The sequence below is a fragment of the Macaca mulatta genome, chromosome 16 (genome assembly GCF_049350105.2).
Source record: "Macaca mulatta isolate MMU2019108-1 chromosome 16, T2T-MMU8v2.0, whole genome shotgun sequence".
Classification (NCBI taxonomy): Eukaryota; Metazoa; Chordata; class Mammalia; order Primates; family Cercopithecidae; genus Macaca; species Macaca mulatta.
In genome coordinates this window covers 38,254,107-38,274,758 of record NC_133421.1, presented here as the reverse complement: position 1 = coordinate 38,274,758, position 20,652 = coordinate 38,254,107, and the positions used below count along the sequence as shown (strand labels likewise).

Genomic DNA, 20,652 nt, shown 5'->3' with positions numbered 1-20,652 from the left:
ATAAGCTATTTGGAGGATGCCTGAATAACCACATTTTTCTTAAGAAAAACTTAGAATCTCTTTAGATCTCTGAATCTCTTCCTCTGTAGTGGAAATAACTATAGAACAAAGACCAGCAAACCATAGTCTAGAAGCAAAGTATGGGCAGGTGCCTGTTTTTTTGTCTTTTACAGCCCATGAGCTAAGAATGATGTTTCATTTTGAAAGGGTTACATCTTAAGCGGTCATGTAAGTACCCACATAATAGCCTTAGTTTTGCCTCCTGTCTAAAAAGTCTTATCTGGCCCCCCCCCCTTTTTTTTTTAGACAGAGTCTCATTTAATTGCCCAGTCTGAGTGCAACGGCGCAATCTTGGCTCACTGCAACCTCTGCCCCCCGGGTTCCGGTGATTTTCCCGCCTCAGCCTCCTGAGTCGCTGGGATTATGGGCGCCCACCACCGCGCCTGGCTAATTTTTGTATTTTTAGTAGAGATGGGGTTTCACCATGTTGGGCAGGCTGCTCTCGAATTCTTGACCTCAGGTGATTCATCTGCCTAGGCCTTCTGAAGTGCTAGGATTACAGGCGTGAACCGCTGCGCCCAGCCTTATCTGGCCCTTTAAAAAAAAGTTTACAAAGCTCTTATATGGAAAATATTTTGCGCCTATAATCCCAGCTCCTCGGGAGGCCAAGGAAGGAGAATCGCTTGAACCCGGGAGGCAGAGGTTGCAGTGAGCTGAGATCGTACCACTGCAATCCAGCCTGGGCGACAGGGTGAAATTCCATCTCAAAAAAAAAAAAAAAAATTTTGTATTTGTACTCAAACACAACCATTTTTATTCCCATTATAATAATACCTTTTGCTCACTGCTTCCCAAAGCTGCTATGCCAATCTCAGTAAGGTGTTGGGATCTGTGCTGGCAGGGAGCCTATTTAGAACCTCCTGTCTAAATGTATAAATGAAAATTGATGCATCGGCCGGGCGCGGTGGCTCAAGCCTGTAATCCCAGCACTTTGGGAGGCCGAGACGGGCGGATCACAAGGTCAGGAGATCGAGACCATCCTGGCTAACACGGTGAAACCCCGCCTCTACTAAAAAATACAAAAACCTAGCCGGACGAGGTGGCGGGCGTATGTAGTCCCAGCTACTCGGGAGGCTGAGGCAGCAGAATGGCGTGAACCCGGGAGGCGGAGCTTGCAGTGAGCTGAGATCCGGCCACTGCACTCCAGTCTGGGCGACAAAGCAAGACTCTGTCTCAACCAAAAAAAAAAAAAAAAAAGAAAATTGATGCATCATGACATACCTCATGCATCATGACATTTTCAAGCAATGTTGAGAATAGAAAGAAAATGAACCATCACCACATTTCCCAAGCTGCAGGAGAGCTATCATTTTCAACTAGTACTTTAATTGCTGTGATTTCATTCAAGTAGTGGAAGAAAAGGGGCACTAAATTTGTTTTGCCCAAAAAAAGCAAACTCACGGCTTGTGTGGAGAGCATTTCGTTAATGCTGTGATCATATTGCTCAGCCAAGATAGCTAATTTCCGGGTCTGTTCCTCCTTGAGCCGTTTCAGAACAGCTTTGTGCTCACTCTTTGGTGTAGTCTCCAGCAGGTGATTTCTTAATGCTTTGTACTGTCTGGTTTGGATTTTGCAGGTATCCTGAAACTGCTTTTTTATTTGGAGTTCTTTAGACTGGGGGGGAAAAAAAAAAGATTTATGTAAGTTGTAACACAAGGTATTTGGTATATGGTATGCTTACATACATGAAAATAAAGACTATTAGGAAAAAATGAGAGGAAAACCAAACAGGTCAGATCATAAAGTTGCAGATACTTTTTGCACTTGGCTATTTGGCCAAACCGCTGACTGAAATTTATGCAGTTTTACAACAAAAAACTTCATTTAAAACATTAGGGCATAAAGAACACCATTTATGATAGGACTTGTAACAGTATCTGTTGTTTCACTAATAAAGTTAGTGACCTGAGTAGATATTAAAATTAGCTTTGATTATTATGCATATTCGTGACAGAAAATTACATTTTTTCTTTTTTTTTTTTTTGAGATGGAGTCTCACTCTGTCACCCAGGCTGGAATGCGGTGGTACAATCACGGCTCACTGTAGCCTCAACCTGCTATGCTCGAGCAATCCTTCCACCTCAGCCTCCTGAGTAGCCGGGACCACAGGTGTGTGCCACACCCACATTCGGCTTTTTATTTTTGAGTCTTGCTCTGTCGCCCAGGCTGGAGTCCAATGGCGCAATCTTGGCTCACTGCAACCACTGCCTCCCGAGTTCAAGCAATTCTCCTGTCTCAGCCTCCCGAGTAGCTGGGATTACAGGCATGTGCCGCCACGCCCAGCTAATTTTTGTATTTTTAGTAGAGACAGGGTTTCACCATGTTGGCCTGGCTGGTCTCGAACTCTTGACTTCAAGTGATCTGCCTGCCTTGGCTTCCTAAATGCTGGAATTACAGGCGTGAACCACCACACTTGGCCAATTTTTGTATTTTTTGTAGAAACAGGGTTTCACCATGTTGCCTAGGCTGGTCTCAAATTCCTGGGCTCAAGCAATCCACCTGCCTCGGCCTCCTAAAGTGCTGGGATTACTGGCATGAGCCACCACACCCAGATCCTGGCTAATTTTTTTTTTTTTTGGTAGCAATGAAGTTTCCCTACGTTGCACAGGCTGGTTCCAAACTCCTGGCCTCAAGCGATCCTCCCACCTCAGCCTCTAAAAGTGCAGTAATTATAGGCATGAGCCACTGTGCGTGGCTTAGAAAATTAAATTTTTTTCTCATGAATTAAGCATAATACAATTATGGTGGCTCACGCCTATAATCTCAGTACTTTTGGGAGGCCACGGCAGGATTGTTTGTAGGCCAGGAGTTCCAGACTAGCCTGAGCAACACAGTGAGACCCTATTTCTACAAAGCAATATTAAAAATTAGCCAGGCACAGTGATGCGCACCTGTAGTCCTAGCTACTAGGGAGGCTGAGGCAGAAGGATCACTTGAGCCCAGGAGTTCAAGGCTGCAGTGAACCGTGACTGCATCATTGGACTCTAGGCTGAACAAGAGTGAGACACTGGTTTCTAAAAAAAAGAAAGAAAGAAAGAAAAAAAAAGATATAAAAGCACTTTATTGGTGAGACAATATCTTATCAGATCTACAGACAGAAAATAAAGCACATTTATTCTGTTTGTTTTAGAAACACTTTGCTGTAATTTCTTTTTGTTCTTTTCTGTTCTTTTTTTTTTTTTTTTTTTTTTTTTTAAGACGGAGTCTCATTCTGTTGCTCAGGCTGTAGTGCAGTGGTGCGATCTCAGCTCACTGCAGACTCCATTTCCTGGGTTCAATCGATTTTCCTGCCTCAGCCTCCCGAGCAGCGGGGATTACAGGCTTGTGCCACCACGCCTGGCCAATTTTTGTATTTTTAGTAGAGACCAGGTTTCACTATGTCAGCCAGGCTTGTCTTGAACTCCTGACCTCAGGCAATCTGCCCAACTTGGCCTCCCAAAGTGCTGAGATTACAGGCATGAGCCACTGTGCCTTGCCCCCAATTTCTTTTAATGACACTCTCAACTCCAACTATACAGTTTATGTACCAAATGTGAGGCTAACTTGGAAATCTCTATTCGGAATTATTAATACTGTTATTACAATGGTCTTTTCCTTAAGAGAATAAACTAGGTAGAGATATACTTAGCAATGGTTTACTCTTTAACACAAGCAAAAACTTAAACGTCAGTCAACTCATCTTGGCCAGGCATGGTGGCTCACGCTTGTAACCCCAGCACTTTGGGAGGCTGAGGTGGCCAGATCATTTGAGGTCAGGAGTTTGAGACCAGCCTGGCCAACATGGTGAAACCATGTCTCTACTAAAAATACAAAAATTAGTTCGGCGTGGTGGCACATGCCTGTAATCCCAACTATTCAAGAGGCTGAGGTATGAGAATTGCTTGAACCCGGGAGATGGAGGCTACAGAGAGCTAAGATTGCACCACTGCACTCCAGCCTGGGCAACAGAGAGAGACTCTGTTTCAAACACACACACACACACAAAACCATAACAAAACTAATCTTTCAAAGGTTAAACAAAACTCATGTGCTAACGTGAGGAGACAGCCCTCTTGTTGGGGTAACAGACATGAACTACAGTATATAAACATTTCTAAGATGAAAATATTTAAGTTTAGAGACAGAAGATCTTTGGCTTTAGTGTTTGGTTAATCAGCAGGTTGGGTATTCTATGAACTCAGGTTTTAAGAAGTTTTAATAAGATGAGATCTGTTTCTGCAAGGTGTACCAGTTGATCCTACAAGTGACAACACATTGATTTACTGCACTGAGGCAGAACCTATAGTTGAAATTATTTTTTTACCTTAATATAAATACCGCCAGGTATTGATTGGCTGATTCATCATGCAACAAATGGATATGTGACCAAATTTACACACGTATCTAAGAAGTACTCCCCTCAATACTACAACATTAAATATACCTTTCTGTATTTTTCACCATCTGAGGCACTAGATCCTAGTAATATGTCTTTATTTTGTGAGGGGTCAAGAAACGTCTAGCTAGTAAGAGAAACTCTTAGTTTAGCTAAGAGTTTTAGTAGAGGCACTTAGTAGCACTGCTTTTATTTTATTTATTTATTTATTTTTTTTGAGACGGAGTCTCGCTCTCTCGCCCAGGCTGGAGTGCAGTGGCCGGATCTCAGCTCACTGCAAGCTCCGCCTCCCGGGTTCACGCCATTCTCCTGCCTCAGCCTCCCAAGTAGCTGGGACTACAGGCGCCCACCACCTCGCCCGGCTATTTTTTTGTATTTTTTTAGTAGAGACGGGGTTTCACCGTGTTAGCCAGGATGGTCTCGATCTCCTGACCTCGTGATCCACCCGTTTCGGCCTCCCAAAGTGCTGGGATTATAGGCTTGAGCCACCGTGCCCAGCCTGCTTTTATTTTTGAGACAGAGTCTCAACTCTGTCCTCCAGGCTCTGGAGTACAGTGGCATGATCATGGCTCACTGCATCCCTGACCTCCCAGGTTCAAGCAATCCTCCTACCTCAGCCTCCCAAGTAGCTGGGATTACAGGTGTGAGCCATCACCACGTTTGGCTTTTTAATCTTTTTCTTTTCTTTTTTTGAAACAGGGTCTCACTCTGTCGCCCAGGTTGGAGTGCATGGCATGATCATGGCTCACCATAGCCTCAGCCTCCTGGGGTTCAAGTGATCCTCTTGCCTCTCGGCCTTCTGAGTAGCTGGGACCACCACAGGCATGTCATCATGCTCTCTCTTTTTTTTTTTTTTTTCCTGACACAGAGTCTTGCTCTGTCACCAGGATGGAGTGCAGTGGCATGACCTCAGCTCACTGCAACCTCTGACTACCTGGTTCAAGTGATTTTCCTGCCTCAGCCTCCTGCGTAGCTGGGACTACAGGCGCACACCACCACGCCCAGCTAAATTTTTTATTTTTAGTAGAGATGGGGTTTTGCCCCGTTAGCCAGATGGTCTTGATCTCCTGACCTCGTGATCTGCCCGCCTCAGCCTCCGAAAGTGCTGGGATTACAGGCGTGAGCCACTGTGCCTGGCTTTATTTTTAGAGATGAGATCTCCCTATGCTCCCCCAGGCTGGTAATTTTTTCTAGAGACAGGGTCTCACTATGTTGCTCAGGCTGAGTAGCACCATTTTAAAATATCATTCTTAGGCGGGGTGTGGTGGATCACGCCTGTAATCCCAAGAGTCTGGGAGGCTGAGGCGGGTGGATCACTGGAGGTCAGGCATTCAAGACCAGCCTGGTCAACATGGCGAAATCCCTTCTCTACTAAATATACAAAAATCAGCCGGGTGTGGTGGCGCATGCCTGTGATCACAGCTACTCGGGAGGCTGAGGCAGGAGAATCGCTTGAAGTTGGCAGGCAGAGGTTGCAGTGAGCCAAGACTGTGCCACTGCCCTCCAGCCTGGGTGACAGAGCGAAAACAAACAAAAACAACCATTCATGGTTAACAAAGTTGTTTCAAGTGCTTCTAGACAGAAATGGAACAATGAAATTTAGATAGTATCTTCTGCCTCAGTAAAATAGCATCCATTCTTTTAAAAGGTTTTATTTATTTATTTATTTATTTATTTATTTATTTATTGAGATGAAGTTTTGCCCTCGTTGCCCAGGCTGGAGTGCAATGGCGGAATCTCGGCTCACCATAACCTCCACCATCCTCCACCTTCCGGGTTCAAGTGATTCTCCTGCCTCAGCCTCCCGAGTAGCTGGGACAGCAAGCATGCGCCACCACGCCCGGCTACTTTTGTATTTTTAGTAGAGATAGGGTTTTTCCATGTTGGTCAGACTGGTCTCAAACTCCCGACCTCAGCCTCCCAAAGTACTGGGATTACAGGCATGAGTCACCGCACCTGGACATTATTTTTATTTTTTGAGATGGAGTCTCGCTCTGTCGCCAGGCTAGAGTGCAGTGGCACGATCTTGGCTCACTGACCCTCCACCTACCGGGTTCAAGAGTATCTCCTGCCTCAACCTCTCAAGTAGCTGGGACTACAGGCACGCGCCACCGTGCCCGGCTAATTTTTGTATTTTTAGTACAGACGAGGTTTCACCATGTTGGCCAGGATGGTCTCTTGACCTGGTGATCCCCTGCCTCAGCCTTCCAAAGTGCTGGGATTACAGGTGTGAGTGACTGCGCCCAGCCAAAACTTTTTATTTTTAAAGCATTGTGCTGGGCTGGGCGTGGTGGCTCACACCTGTAATCCTAGCAGTTTGGAAAGCTGAGGCGGGTAGATCACCTGAGGTCAGAAGTTTGAGACCAGCAGGGCCAAGGTGGTGAAACCCATCTCTACTAAAAACACGAGGGCGTGGTGGCAGGCCCCTGTAATCCCAGCTACTTGGGAGGCTGAAGCATGAGAATCACTTCATCCCGGGAGGTGGAGGTTGCAGTGAGCCAAGATCACGCCACTACACTCCAGCCTAGGCGACAAGAGCGAAACTCCATCTCAAAAAAAAAAAAACAAAAACAAAAAAACATTGTGCCAGGAATACTGTAATCATTCCACATCCCTGCCTAATGAGAAAAAATAACTCCTTGAAAAATTTTTCTTTAACAAGAGTAAAATTAATGCTTATACTAAGAATAAACTATATCCCTCAATGTGTGACTCAAATGAAAGCGAGATGAATGCAAGTTTCAGTTATTTCTACTCATTTAGTGCTGACAAAGCATCATCTGGATGAAAGCTGAAGAAACAGCAGAGTAGGCAGCAGATTTTTCACCCGACCCTTTCCACAGAAACAGCACCCCACCCCCACAGATCCTAATCAACATAAATAAAATGTTCCAACTGCAATCTCCTCTCCTCCATCAAACACAGTTGATGCTATATTCTAAATTCTGCCTCCACTACTTAAGAAGAAAACTGGAAAAGGCAACGATTACTTAAGTAAATAGAAATGTGATGATTTGGGGTTAAAATGCTCCAGTTGACTAAGTAAATAGATACACATAAATATGAGGAAAATGGTGATTTTTCTTCCCTAACAGGAAACCTTGAGCTCACCTGTAATCAGAAAGGCATTTTATTTAAAGTCTGACTATGATTAATGAAGCTTTATTTTCTCCTCACTTTTAATATACTATCTGAGAGAATCAGATTACTGTTTATAAGCTTTAAAATGGAAAAGTTCTAATGACAGGAAATAGAAAGAAATGGTTAAATGTCAAACAACTATCCATTACCCAAGCCCCAGGGAAATGCAGTCAGTCATATCAGATTTACAGTACGACTTTCAGTTTGGTTTATTCCTCAGTGCTGTTGGCTTTAAAATCACAATTGACTTTGCTGACATGTTAGTTTAAAAATCTTTTCATGGGAGATTGTCTTTCTGTAGCTAAATGATTATGTATCTCCTTACTGCAAAAACAAAATAAATCTAAAATATCATTACAATTCCAGTTTTTCTAAGCATTAACTAAGGAAGGTTATGTTAGTAGTCAACATAACCACTCTGTAAATAAAACTTACCTATTTTGAAGACATAGCAAGGTGAAATTTTACTCACATTCACATGAAAACAATAAAGCATCTTAACATCGTTTCTATATTTTGTTCAGGACAGCTTGTTTGAATGGAGTTGGGTGGGCATTGGGAATACCATTGAGTGTGTTGTAGTTTCTAGATTTTCACACAGACTACCTCTGTGAATGAATTTCACTGTACTCCAGCACAGTTACTCAGAGTAAAACCAAGAACCATTTTATAGTTTAAATATCAAATAGCTTATAAAAATGGCTGGGTAGGAGTACAGGGGAAGCTTTAAATAGGAAATACTGTGGAAACTGGACCTTACTGAATATAAACAAAAGTTTAAAATGTACAGATATGTACAGGGCAACTAAGGTGCTTATCATCGATGACAGACTATATAGTGGGTGGTTTTGTATATTAAGATTCACGTGGGCCGGGCGTGGTGGCTCACGCCTGTAATCCCAGCACTTTGGAGGCTGAGGCAGGCGGATCACGAGGTCAGGAGATTGAGACCATCCTAGCTAACATGGTGAAACCCTGTCTCTATTAAAAATACAAAAAATTAGCTGGGCATGGTGGCGGGTGCCTGCAGTCCCAGCTACACGGAGGCTGAGGCAGGACAATGCAGTGAACCCGGGAGGCGGAGCTTGCAGTGAACCGAGATCGCCCCACTGCACTCCAGCCTGGGTGACAGAGTAAGACTCTGTCTCAAAAACAAACAAAAATTTCAGAATTGGTAACTGTAGTTGACTTTGTCCTTGAGAGAGATGGATCAGGTGGCTGGAGGAACAAGCATAAAGAAGAAAACTTTTTTCTTGTTATTATTTTTCTAACTAGTGGCTATGCAGCTTAAAACTTTTTATTTTATAATGCACTTTCATGTTTTTAAATTTTGTACAAGTCATATTTACAGCAAATTATGGTTCTAAAATTTTACTTGGAACAACAGAGATAAGCCAAATGGTTAGCTTGTTGACATGCAGAATGTAATATTGACCTTGGACATTTGGGTAAATTTTTCTTTGAGACAGGGTCTTGCTCTGTCACCCAGGGTGGAGTGCTGTGGTGTGTTCTCGGCTCATTGCAACCTCTGCCTCCTGGGTTCAAGGGATTCTCCTGCCTCAGCCCCCCAAGTAGCTGGGACTATAGGCATGTGCCACCACACCCAACTAATTTTTGTATTTTTAGTAGAGACAGGGTTTCGCCATGTTGTCCAGGCTGTTCTTGAACTCCTGACCTCAGGTGATCCACCTGCCTTGGCCTCCTGAAGTGCTGGGATTACAGGCGTGAGCCACCGTGCTCTGCCCTTGGTTAAGTTTAAAACAAGAATCTTGATTCTTATCTACTGGCACTTCCCATGGTTAAAAGTTTTGGCCACTTTTTTTTGTACTTTGATGAGAAATACATAAGCAAAAGACTGTAGCAACAGGCATTCAACATTAAAATCAACCAAAGATGCTAAAAATGAAAAGAAGCTTAGTCAATTTCTTTATGACTAGACATTCGTCTTAAGACTTTTCCTGCTTACATGGATATCTTTTCATTCTCTTCCCTGTTGTCAAAAAGCTTAGGCTAACCATACCTTCAAACTCTTAGGCTGTTGTCGAACTTCCATGACATGCTTTCGTCTTAGTTCTCGTTCTCTTCGCTTATTATATTCCAGCTGGTTAGTGAGCTCAGTTTGATGCTGCAATCTGATCAACTCACAGCGCATCTTCTGAATTGTGTTGAGGTGGCGGAACTCCAGTTCTTGCATGGATTCATGCTGTCGGAGTAGCATGGCATGTTCTAAGTCCTTCTGCGTCTGTCTTTTGTTTAACTCCTAATCCATAACACAAAAGACAAAGGTATAATTTACTGCTGTATAATGCCAGAAAAAAATCCTAAAAAACAGAATAACCAGTAAACAGATGTAATTAACCCTGTTATTCAATTATAATTGCATAGTAAATATTAGGGTTGTGACTTTTACCTCTTTAAATGGGCAATTAGTAGCACAAATTTCCTTATCATATTCATTTACTATTTATTCATATTATTTTATTGCCATTAGCTTAAGACATTATTACATCTATATCAAGAGGTTTAACATTTTTCTTTTGTTTACTTCCTAATTTTATATTTGAATTGGGCTCCTAAGTTATCCTTTCAGTTTCTTCAGAGTATTCTATTCAATTATTTTACATGCAGTCTACTCTGGTGAGTGTGGTGATTAAGAACATGGACACAGCCGGGTGTAGTGGCTCACGCCTGTAATCCCAGCACTTTGGGAGGCTGAGGCAGGTGGATCACAAGGTCAGGAGATTGACATCATCCTGGCTAACACGGTGAAAACTGTCTCTACTAAAAGTACAAAAAATTAGCCGGGCATGGTGGCGGACACCTGTAGTCCCAGCTACTTGGGAGGCTCAGGCAGGAGAATGGCGTGAACCCGGGAGGCGGAGATCACGCTCGCGCCACTGCACTCCAGCCTGGGTGACAGAGCAAGACTCTGTCTCAATTAAAAAACAAACAAAAAAAAATTAACCGGGCATGGTGGTGCATGTCTGTAGTCCCAGGTACCTGGGAGTCTGAGGCAGGAGAATGGCTTGAACCCAGGAGGCAAAGGTTGCAGTGAGCCGAGATCATGCCACTGCACTCCAGCCTGGGTGACGGAGTCTCAGGAAAAAAAAACATTGTAGAGACAGGGTCTTGCTATGTTGCCCAGGGTAGTCTCAAACTCCTGGTCTCAAGTGATCCTCCCACCTCAGCCTCCCAAAGTGTTGGAATTACAGGTGTGAGCCACTGCACTCAGCCAGTACATAGAAATTTTAAAAGTTTCGTTGTAACCTAGTGCTTTGTGATGCCATAATTCTTTCAATCATTCCTCTGTGTGTTTGGACATTTAAGCTGCTTCTATGTTTCACTGTTTTGTTTTGTTTTTTAATCAGAGTCTCACTCTGTTGCCCAGGCTGGAGTGCAGTGGTGCGATTTCAGCTCACTGCAACCTCTGCCTCCCAGGTTCAAGCAATAATCGTGCCTCAGCCTCCTGAGTAGCTGGGATTACAGGCGTGCACCACCACATCCAGCTCATTTTAAAAATATTTTTAGTAGAGACAGCTTTACCACGTTGACCAGGCTGTCCTTGAACTCTTGACCTCAAGTATTATAGGTGAGAGCAACTGCTCCAGCCCACATTTCACTTTTATAAACAAAGTTTCAATAAGTATCTATTTATACTGTATCATAGAATAATGTTGTTATTTCTGTAGGACAGAGTTCTAGAAGTGGATTTGATGGATAAATGCTACGTGCATATTAAATTTTAAAAGCTACTGTTAAATCATGCTCCAAAGGGGCAATATCAATTTATAGTCTTACTAATAGTGTCTGTTAACACACGCCATTACTAGGATTGAATGTATCAATCTTTTACATTCTTCTTACATAATGGATGCAACTGTTTTAATTTGAATTTATTAGTAAACTCGCACAATTATGCTATATTACAAGCATAATATATTACAAGCATGAAATATATTATTTCAACCCACTCTCAGAAATTTATCTATACTCACAGGTATCTTAATAATGAAAATAATTCTTTTCCTTTTTTGAGATGGAGACTTGCTCTGTGGCCCAGACTGGAGTATAGCAGCATGATCTCAGCTCACTGCAACCTCTACCTCCCAGGTTCAATTGATTCTCATGCCTCGGCCTCCCAAGTAGCTGGGATTACAGGTGTCCGCCACCACGTCTGGCTCATTTTTTTGTATCTCTACTAAAAGTAGAGATGGGGTTTCACTATGTTGGCCATGCTGGTCTCAAACTCCTGACCTCAAGTGATTCACCTGCCTCGGCCTCCCAAAGTGCTAGGATCACAGCCATGAGCCACCACACCCAGCCAAGAATAATTGTTTTCATTGGCAGAAGAGTTTCTACAACATTTACCAATTAATAATCACATGATGATAAAAATGTATTTAAGGGCAACACACACTTCATGGAACCCATTTCAGGTCAGAGGCAAAAACTGCCCAATGAATTTCCTCATATGTAAAAATCAAGGCTGACCATGCTGGCTCATGCCTGTAATCCCAGCATTTTGGGAGGCTGAGGCAGGCAGATCACTTGAGGTTGGGAATTGGAGACCAGCCAGGCCAACATGGCAAAACCCCATTTCTACTAAAAATACAAAAATCAACCGGGTGTGGTGATGCATGCCTGTAGTCCCAGCTACTTGGGAGGCTGAGGCAGGAGAATTGCTTGAACCTGGGAGGCAGAGGTTGCAGTGAGCCGAGATCGCCACTGCACTCCAGCCTGGGTGAAAGAGCGAGACTCTGTTTCAAAATAAATAAATAAATAAAAGTAAAAATAAAAAATAAAAATCAACATTTTTCATTTGTGGATTGGCTAAGATTTATTGAATGCCTACTATGAATCAGAAACTGGAGATTAAAAAAACTGCATCAATTCTATGATTTCATACAACTTCCATTGTAGTGAGGGAGTCAGGAACAACCTCCCTACCCTGCAGAAACACATGGTTTTGTGAACATACACATATTCACGTGAAAAAGAAAAGTGCAAAGAAGAACATATGTATTTAGTTAGTTGTCTGTCTGTTTGAGACAGGGTCTTGCTCTGTAGCTCAGGCTGGAGTGCAGTGGCATAATCATGGCTCACTGCAGCCTCAACCTCCTGGGCTCAGGAATATTCATGCCTCAGCCTCCCAGGTAGCTGGGACTACAGGTGCACACCACCACACCCAGCTAATTTTTTTTTTTGTTTTTTGTTTTTTGAGACGGAGTCTCGCTCTGTCGCCCAGGCTGGAGTGCAGTGGCGCGATCTCGGCTCACTGCAAGCTCCGCCTCCTGGGTTTACGCCATTCTCCTGCCTCAGCCTCCTGAGTAGCTGGGACTACAGGCGCCCGCCACCGCGCCCGGCTAATTTTTTGTATTTTTAGTAGAGACGGGGTTTCACCGTGGTCTCGATCTCCTGACCTTGTGATCCGCCCGCCTCGGCCTCCCCAAGTGCTGGGATTACAGGCGTGAGCCACCGCGTCCGGCCAATTTTTTTTAATAAACATATTTTTTGTAGAGACAGGGATTTGTCAGGTTGCCCTGTCCGATCTCAAACTCCTAGAATCAAGTGATCTGCCTGCCTTGGCCTCCCAAAGTGTTGGGATTACAGTTACCATACCTGGCTGCAAAGAATAATATTTAAATAAAGCAGAAGAATGTGGTGGTTAAGTCCAGGCATGGTAGCTCATGCTTGTAATCCTAGCACTTTGGGAGGCTGAGACAGGCAGATTGCATGAGGCCAGGAGTTTGAGAACAGCCTGGCCAACATGGCGAAAGTCCATCTATACTAAAAATACAAAACTTAGCTGGGTTTGGTGGTGCACACCTGTAATCCTAGCTACCCTGGGAGGCTGAGGCACGAAAATCGCTCACACCTAGGAGGTGAAGATTGCACTGAGCCAAGATGGCGCCACTTCACTCCATACTTGGCGACATGGAGAGACTCTTTCTTGGGGGAAAAAAAAATTGGTGGTTAAGAGATTTTAAGGAAATGACATCTGAGTAAAGATATACAGGGAGCAAACACTCCATGTGAATATCTGAGGAAGAATGATTCAGACAGAGGCAAGTAGAAGTGCAAAGTCCCTGAGACTAGAATGGAATTGGAGTATTTTCAGGAAAGATGCTTTTGATAAAGGATTTAAAATTTCTCATCACTCAAACTTACCTCCCTGACAAGGTCCTGCTCTAAGTTATGACGACCAAGTAACATTCTTCTCTTGAAGCGACGGCATTCCAGCTCTAGGTATTGTCTTTGACGTCGAAGAAGGTTAGCTTCTTCTTCTGCTTGGAAATGCTGTATATTCTCCTTCTGCTTTGAAAGCCACTCCTGTTTTTCTTTTTTGGGGGTACTCTGGTTTTCATTTAGCTCCTGGCAACATAAAAAACAACTCAGGTAAAAATACATAAAAATAGGGCCAGGCATGGTGGCTCATGCCTGTAATCCCAGCTCTCTGGGAGGCCAAGGTGGGCGGATCACCTGAGGTCAGGAGTCCGAGACTAGCCTGGCCAACATGGTGAAACTGTCTCTACTAAAATACAAAATTAGGCTGGGCGTGGTGGCTCACGCCTGTAATCCCAGCACTTTGAGAGGCCTAGGCAGGCGGATCACGAGATCAGGAGATCGAGACCATCCTAGCTAACATGGTGAAATCCCATCTCTACTAAAAATACAAAAAATTAGCCAGGCGTGATGGCGGGCGCCTGTAGTCCCAGCTACTCGGGAGGCCGAGGCAGGAGAATGGCATGAACCTGGGAGGAGGAGCTTGCCTGACCAACATGGAGAAACCCTGCCTCTACCAAAAATACAAAATTAGCCAGGCATGGTGGCGCATGCCCGTAATGCCAGCTACTCGGGAGGGTGAGGTGGAGAATCACTCGAGCCCAGGAGGTGGAGGTTGCAGTGAGCTGAGATAGCGCCACTGCACTCCAGCCTGGGCAAAAAGAGTGAAACCCAGTCTCAAAAAAAAAAAAAAAACTTAGCCAGGCATGGTGGCACATGCCTGCAGTCTCAGCTACTTGGGAGGCTGAGGCAGGAGAGTCGCTTGAACCCGGGAAGCAGAGGTTGCAGTGAGCCGAGATTGCGCCACTGCACTCCAGCCCGGGTGACAGAGTGAAACTCTGTCTCAAAAAAACAAAAACACCACCACAACAAAAACCCCATAAAAATTACCTAAATGAATGTTATCATTTTGCATCAGTAAATTTTAAATAAAAGTTATTGGCTAGGTGCGGTGGCTCACGCCTGTAATCCCAGCACTTTGGGAGGCTGAGGTGGGCAGATCACCTGAGGTCAGGAGTTCAAGACCAGCCTAACCAACATGGAGAAACCCCATCTCTACTAAAAATACAAAATTAGCCAGGCATGGTGATGCAGGCTTGCAATCCCAGCTACTCAGGAAGCTGAGCGGGAAAATCCCTTGAACCCAGGAGGCAGAGGTTGCAGTGCAGTGAGCCGAAATCGCGCCATTGCACTCCAGCCTGGGCAACAAGAGCAAAACTCCATCTCAATCAATCAATCAATCAATGAAAGTTCTTAAGTGTGTTTCTTCTCTAATACTCAGGCAGGGCAATGACCAATGACCTCTAGAAGGCAAGTGGTATTTACATCTTTTTTTTTTTTTTTTTTTTTTGGAGACAGAGTCTTGCTCTGTCACCCAGGCTGGAGTGCAGTGGTGCGATCTCAGCTCACTGCAACCTCCGCCTCCCAGGTTCAAGCGATTCTCCTACCTCAGCCTCCCGAGTAGCTGGGATTACAGGCAACTGCCAGCATGCCCAGCTAATTTTTTGTATTTTTAGTAGAGACGGAATTTCACCATGTTAGCCAGGATGGTCTCGATCTCCTGACCCCGTGATCCGCCCACCTTGGCCTCCCAAACTATTGGGATTACAGGCGTGAGCCACTGTGCCCAGCCTTTAGATCTTTCTTGAGTTACCCACTCAATCGGAAAGGAAAGAGAGATATGTACACCAGAAAACGTGTACCTTTTGTCTCTGCACAGCTACATTTCTGATGGTTCCTAACTTCAAAGTACACAGTGATTGGTTAATAAAGTAAAACACATCCTTCTTTAAAACCTTCCCAAGAAGAAACAGAAGATAGTGCTTTTAGGTAAAAATCGCAAGTGAACTAGGGCAAAATTACAGTTAAACATCTCGCTTCTTGGTTTTTGACATCCTTGATGCTAAGTTTTTGGCAAAATTATGGAAGGATTCGATATAAGAAAACTGGAAATTAAATGGAAAATAAACAAAACCATGGGAGAATAGAGACCTACTTTATGAATGGTATTTAATTTTCAGCATTAATAACCACTGAACAAATCAAAATTAATGACTTTCCACATTGTTTTAAATTTCACTGGAAAACAAAACAACTGCATTTTGTTGGAGATTTATTTATAGTTGGAAACTCTATTTACTATTGTTTCAAACTCAAAGTTCCAGTATAGAGTTTGGCTTCTGAATTATAGTCATGGGAATATACTACAAATTACACCCTTTAGAGTTGGAAAAATCTTGTCAATGACGCTCACTTGGCAGGGTATAGAGCAAGTCTTTGTGCCACCCATATGTACACAAGAAGACATACATATCTGATTATAAGGCAAATTCCTACACACACACAAATCATTAATATCAAATTGATTATACTTATTTTATCAAAATCAATTGATGTATCACGGTATGCTAATTAATTATATGAACTAAAAATTTCAATCATCCTGTAAGACAGGAGTGTAAATTAAAAGACATATCATTTTCCATTCCTGGTGCCTATCTTGAATAATGATCCTCTTTAAGAAGTTGTCAGGCCAGGCGCAGTTGTAATCCCAGCACTTTGGGAGGCCGAGGCGGGCAGATCATGAGGTCAAGAGATCGAGACCATTCTGGCTAACATCGTGAAACCCTGTCTCTACTAAAAATACAAAAAATTAGCCACGCTTGGTGGCGGGCACATGTAGTCCCAGCTACTCGGGAGGCTGAGGCAGGAGAATGGCATGAGTTTAAGACCAGCCTGGTGGCCGGGCACGGTGGCTCAAGCCTGTAATCCCAGCACTTTGGGAGGCCGAGACGGGCAGATCACGAGGTCAGGAGATCGAGACTATCCTGGCTAATACGGTGAAACCCCGTCTCTACTAAAAAATACAAAAAAAACTAGCCGGGCGAGGTGGCGGGCGCCTGTTGTCCCAGCTACTCGGGAGGCTGAGGCAGGAGAATGGCGTAAACCCGGGAGGCGGAGCTTGCAGTGAACTGAGATCCGGCCACTGCACTCCAGCCTGGGTGACAGAGCGAGACTCCGTCTCAAAAAAAAAAAAAAAAAAAAAAAAAGACCAGCCTGGCCAAGATGGTGAAACCCTCATCTCTACTAAAAATACAAAAATCAGCCGGGCGTGGTGGCAGGTGCCTGTAATGTCAGCTACTCAGGAGACTGAGGCAGGAGAATCACTTGAACCCAAAGCGGCAAAGGTTGCAGTGAGCCAAGATTATGCCACTGCACCCTAGCCTGGACAACAGAGTGAGACTCTGTCTCAAAAAAAACAAACAAAACAAAACAAAACAAAAAAGGCAGCACAAGAACCAGGAGTGGTGGCTCCCGCTTGTAATCCCAGCACTTTGGGAGGCCGAGGTGGGTAGACTGCCTGAGGTCAGGAGTTTGAGACCAGCCTGGCTAACATGATGAAACCCCGTCTCTACTAAAAAAATATATAAAAAGTATCTGGGCATGGTGGCACACACCTGTAATCCCAGCTACTCGGGGGGCTAAGGCAGGAGAATCATTTCAACCTCGGGGGAGGGGAGGTTGCAGTGAGCCAAGATCACACCACTGCACTCCAGCCTGTACAACAGAGTGAGACTTGTGTTTCGGGAAAAAAAAAAAAAAAGCAGAGGGAGGGGGCAGCACAAGAAAGGGCAAAGAAATATGAAACCCTGTAGCCACAAAGAAATAATCAGCATATTCTACCTAAAAAAAAACTGATAAGCAAATATCCCCCTTATTCTGTTTACTTTTAAAGTAAAACAATGGGAAACCAAAAACATTAGAAGAAAAGGTTTCACATAACAAAATGTGATCAGGTACAGTGGCTTACGCCTATAATCCCAGCACTTTGGGAAGCCAAGGTGGGCAGACTGCTTGAGCCCAGGAGTTTGAGACCAGACTAGGCAACATGGCAAGACCCTGTCACTACAAAAAATAAATTTAAAAATTAGCCAGGAGTGGTGGTGCGTGCTTGTGTTCACAGCTACTGGGGAGGCTAAGGCAGGATTGCTTGAGCATGGGAGGTCGAAGCTGCAGTGAGCTATGATTGTGCCACTGCACTCCAGCCTGTGGAACAGAGTAAGACTGTCTCAAAAAATACATACAAAAAATAAGAACATAAGGCTGGACGCAATGGCTCACACCTGTAATGCCAGCACTTTGGGAGGCCGGGGCGGGCGGATCACGAGGTCAGGAGATCAAGACCATCCTGGCTAACATGGTGAAACCCCGTCTCTACTAAAAAAAAAAACCAAATGTTAGCCGGGCATGGTGGCAGGCGCTTATAGTCCCAGCTACTCAGGAGGCTGAGGCAGGAGAATAGCGTGAACCCGGGAGGCGGAGCTTGCAGTGAGCTGGTATCACACCATTGCACTCCAGCCTGGGCGACACGGCAAGACTCTGTCTCAAAAATAAATAAATAAATAAATAAATAAATAAATAAATAAATAAATAAAAATAAAACCATAAAAAAAGTATATTTTCAGGAAATGATTCATTTTAGATCCTCAACTAGATAACTCAGTTAAGGGTAACTGATTATAATTAAAGTCATCATTTAAACTAATATCCATTTAGTGACCACAAACAACAAAACATAATTTTATCCTAATGCTTCTGTGAGTTGGTCACCATTGGATATAATTAATAAGCAGAAAATTTATTGAAAAGTTTTATGACATAAGTACCTCTTTAAGCTGCTCTTTTCGAAGTTTATACTCTCTTTTCTGGGACTCTAGAAAACTATTCAGTTCTTTCTTCTGTTGGGCCTGAATATGTTGCTGAAATTTTTTCTCTTCATTGGCCATCACTTTAGCCTATATGAAGTTTAAAAAATGAATCAAATTAGTTAAGTAGATAGATTTAAAGTAGCAGTTTAATATACATCACTAAGAATATCTTTTATTTTCTGGCCGGGCGCGGTGGCTCAAGCCTGTAATCCCAGCACTTTGGGAGGCCGAGACGGGCGGATCACGAGGTCAGGAGATCGAGACCATCCTGGCTAACCCGGTGAAACCCCGTCTCTACTAAAAAATACAAAAAACTAGCCGGGCGAGGTGGTGGGCGCCTGTAGTCCCAGCTACTCGGGAGGCTGAGGCAGGAGAATGGCGTAAACCCGGGAGGCGGAGCTTGCAGTGAGCTGAGATCCGGCCACTGCACTCCAGCCTGGGCGACAGAGCGAGACTCCGTCTCAAAAAAAAAAAAAAAAAAAAAAGAATATCTTTTATTTTCTAAGAACAAGAAATCAGTAGAAACATTACCAAAATAAAAGACTGAACCAAATTATAAACACGTGCTACTTGGCATCCTTATCATTTGAACTTCATAGAATCAGTAAGATGAAACTCATCTTTGAAATGTCAAACATGTTGTCAACTTTTTATTTCATTTAACAGAAGTATACCCTCCTTCCAACCCTCAATCCCTTAGTAAAATGAAACAAATGCTATACTTTATTTCTGATTCTATATCCAATACACGTTCACTGTAGAACATTTACAAAATACAGAAAAACAAAAATCTTATGTTTTGGTGCATATCTTTTGTTATTTTTTCTTTTTTAAAAATTACTACTTTTGAGATGGAGTCTCACTGTCACCCAGGCTGCAGTGCAGCGGCACAAGCTCAGCTCACTGCAACCTCCGCTTCCCGGGTTCAAGTGATTCTCCTGTGTCAGCCTACCGAGTGGCTGCAATGACAGGTGTGTGACACCTGTATTTTTAGTATTTTTAGTAGAGACAGGGTTTCGCCATGTTGGCCAAGCTGATCTCGAACTCCTGACCTCAGGTGATCCACCTACCTCAGCCTCCCAAAGTGCTGGGATTACAGATGTGAGCCACTGTGCCCGGCCTCTAATTTTTTCTATAAATGTACATGTCTCAAATATATACACACACACATATATATGTGTATGTATATAATTAAGTAGGCATTGTGGCTCATGCCTGTAATCCCAGCACTTTGAGAAGCTGAGGTGGGAGTATCACCTGAGCCCAGGAGTTCAAGACCAGTGGGTAACAAGGCGAGTGCCCGTCTCAAAAAATGTATTACAGGGTCTCACTCTGTCACCCAGGTTGGAGTGCAGTGGTACAATCATGGCTCACTGCAGCCTCTTTTTGAGCTCAAGTGATCCTCCCACCTCAGCCTCCCGAGTAGCTGGAACTACAGGTGTATTTCACCATGCTCAGCTCATTTTTTTATTTTTTATTTTTGTGGAAACAGAGTCTTCCTATGTTGCCCAGGCTGGTCTTGAACTTCTGGGCTCAAGTAATCTTCTCACCTCGGCCTCCCAAAGTGGTGGGATTACAGGCGTGAGCCACTGCACCCATCCTGGTTATATACTTTTAAAACAAATTTGTTATCACATTGCACATCTGCTTCAGCAATTGTTTTCATAAATATGTTAGTATCCCCTTTTCCCAAGCTATTAAAAATAATATCTGTCAGGTGTGGTGGCTCACACCTATAATCCCAGCACTTTGGGAGGCTGAGAAGGGAAGGTCAACTGAGGTCAGGGATTTGAGACCAGCCTGATCAACATGGTGAAACCCCTTCTCTACTAAAATAAAAATAATACAAAAATTAGCCAGGCATGGTAGATGCACCTGTAGTCTCAGCTACTTGGGAGGCTGAGGCAGGAGAATTGCTTGAACTTGGAGAGCAGAGGTTGCAGTGAGCTGAGATCACGCCACTACACTCCAGCCTGGGCAACACAGAGAGAATGTCTCAAAAAATAATAATAATAAAATAAAAAATAAAAATATTCAATGCCCAGAGGATTTTAAATATGTATACATTGTTTTATCAAATTATTT

General features: G+C 43.6%; 1 protein-coding gene across 9 annotated transcripts in view; it reads right to left on the bottom strand.

Annotated features, from left to right (window-relative positions):
- The window catches only part of TAOK1 (TAO kinase 1), a 167,668-nt gene that overhangs the window by 13,316 nt on the left and 133,700 nt on the right, over positions 1-20,652 (bottom strand). For all 9 annotated transcript variants that reach the window (XR_013406260.1, XR_013406259.1, XR_013406261.1 and 6 more), the window contains 4 exons: positions 18,526-18,654; positions 13,745-13,948; positions 9,597-9,836; positions 1,462-1,674 (listed from right to left, as the gene is read on the bottom strand). Coding sequence is in view for 6 of the 9 variants with exons in the window: in XM_077970702.1 (XP_077826828.1) it covers positions 1,462-1,674; positions 9,597-9,836; positions 13,745-13,948; positions 18,526-18,654 (786 nt within the window). In the remaining 3 variants the exon portion in view is untranslated. The remainder of the gene's footprint in view (positions 1-1,461; positions 1,675-9,596; positions 9,837-13,744; positions 13,949-18,525; positions 18,655-20,652) is intronic.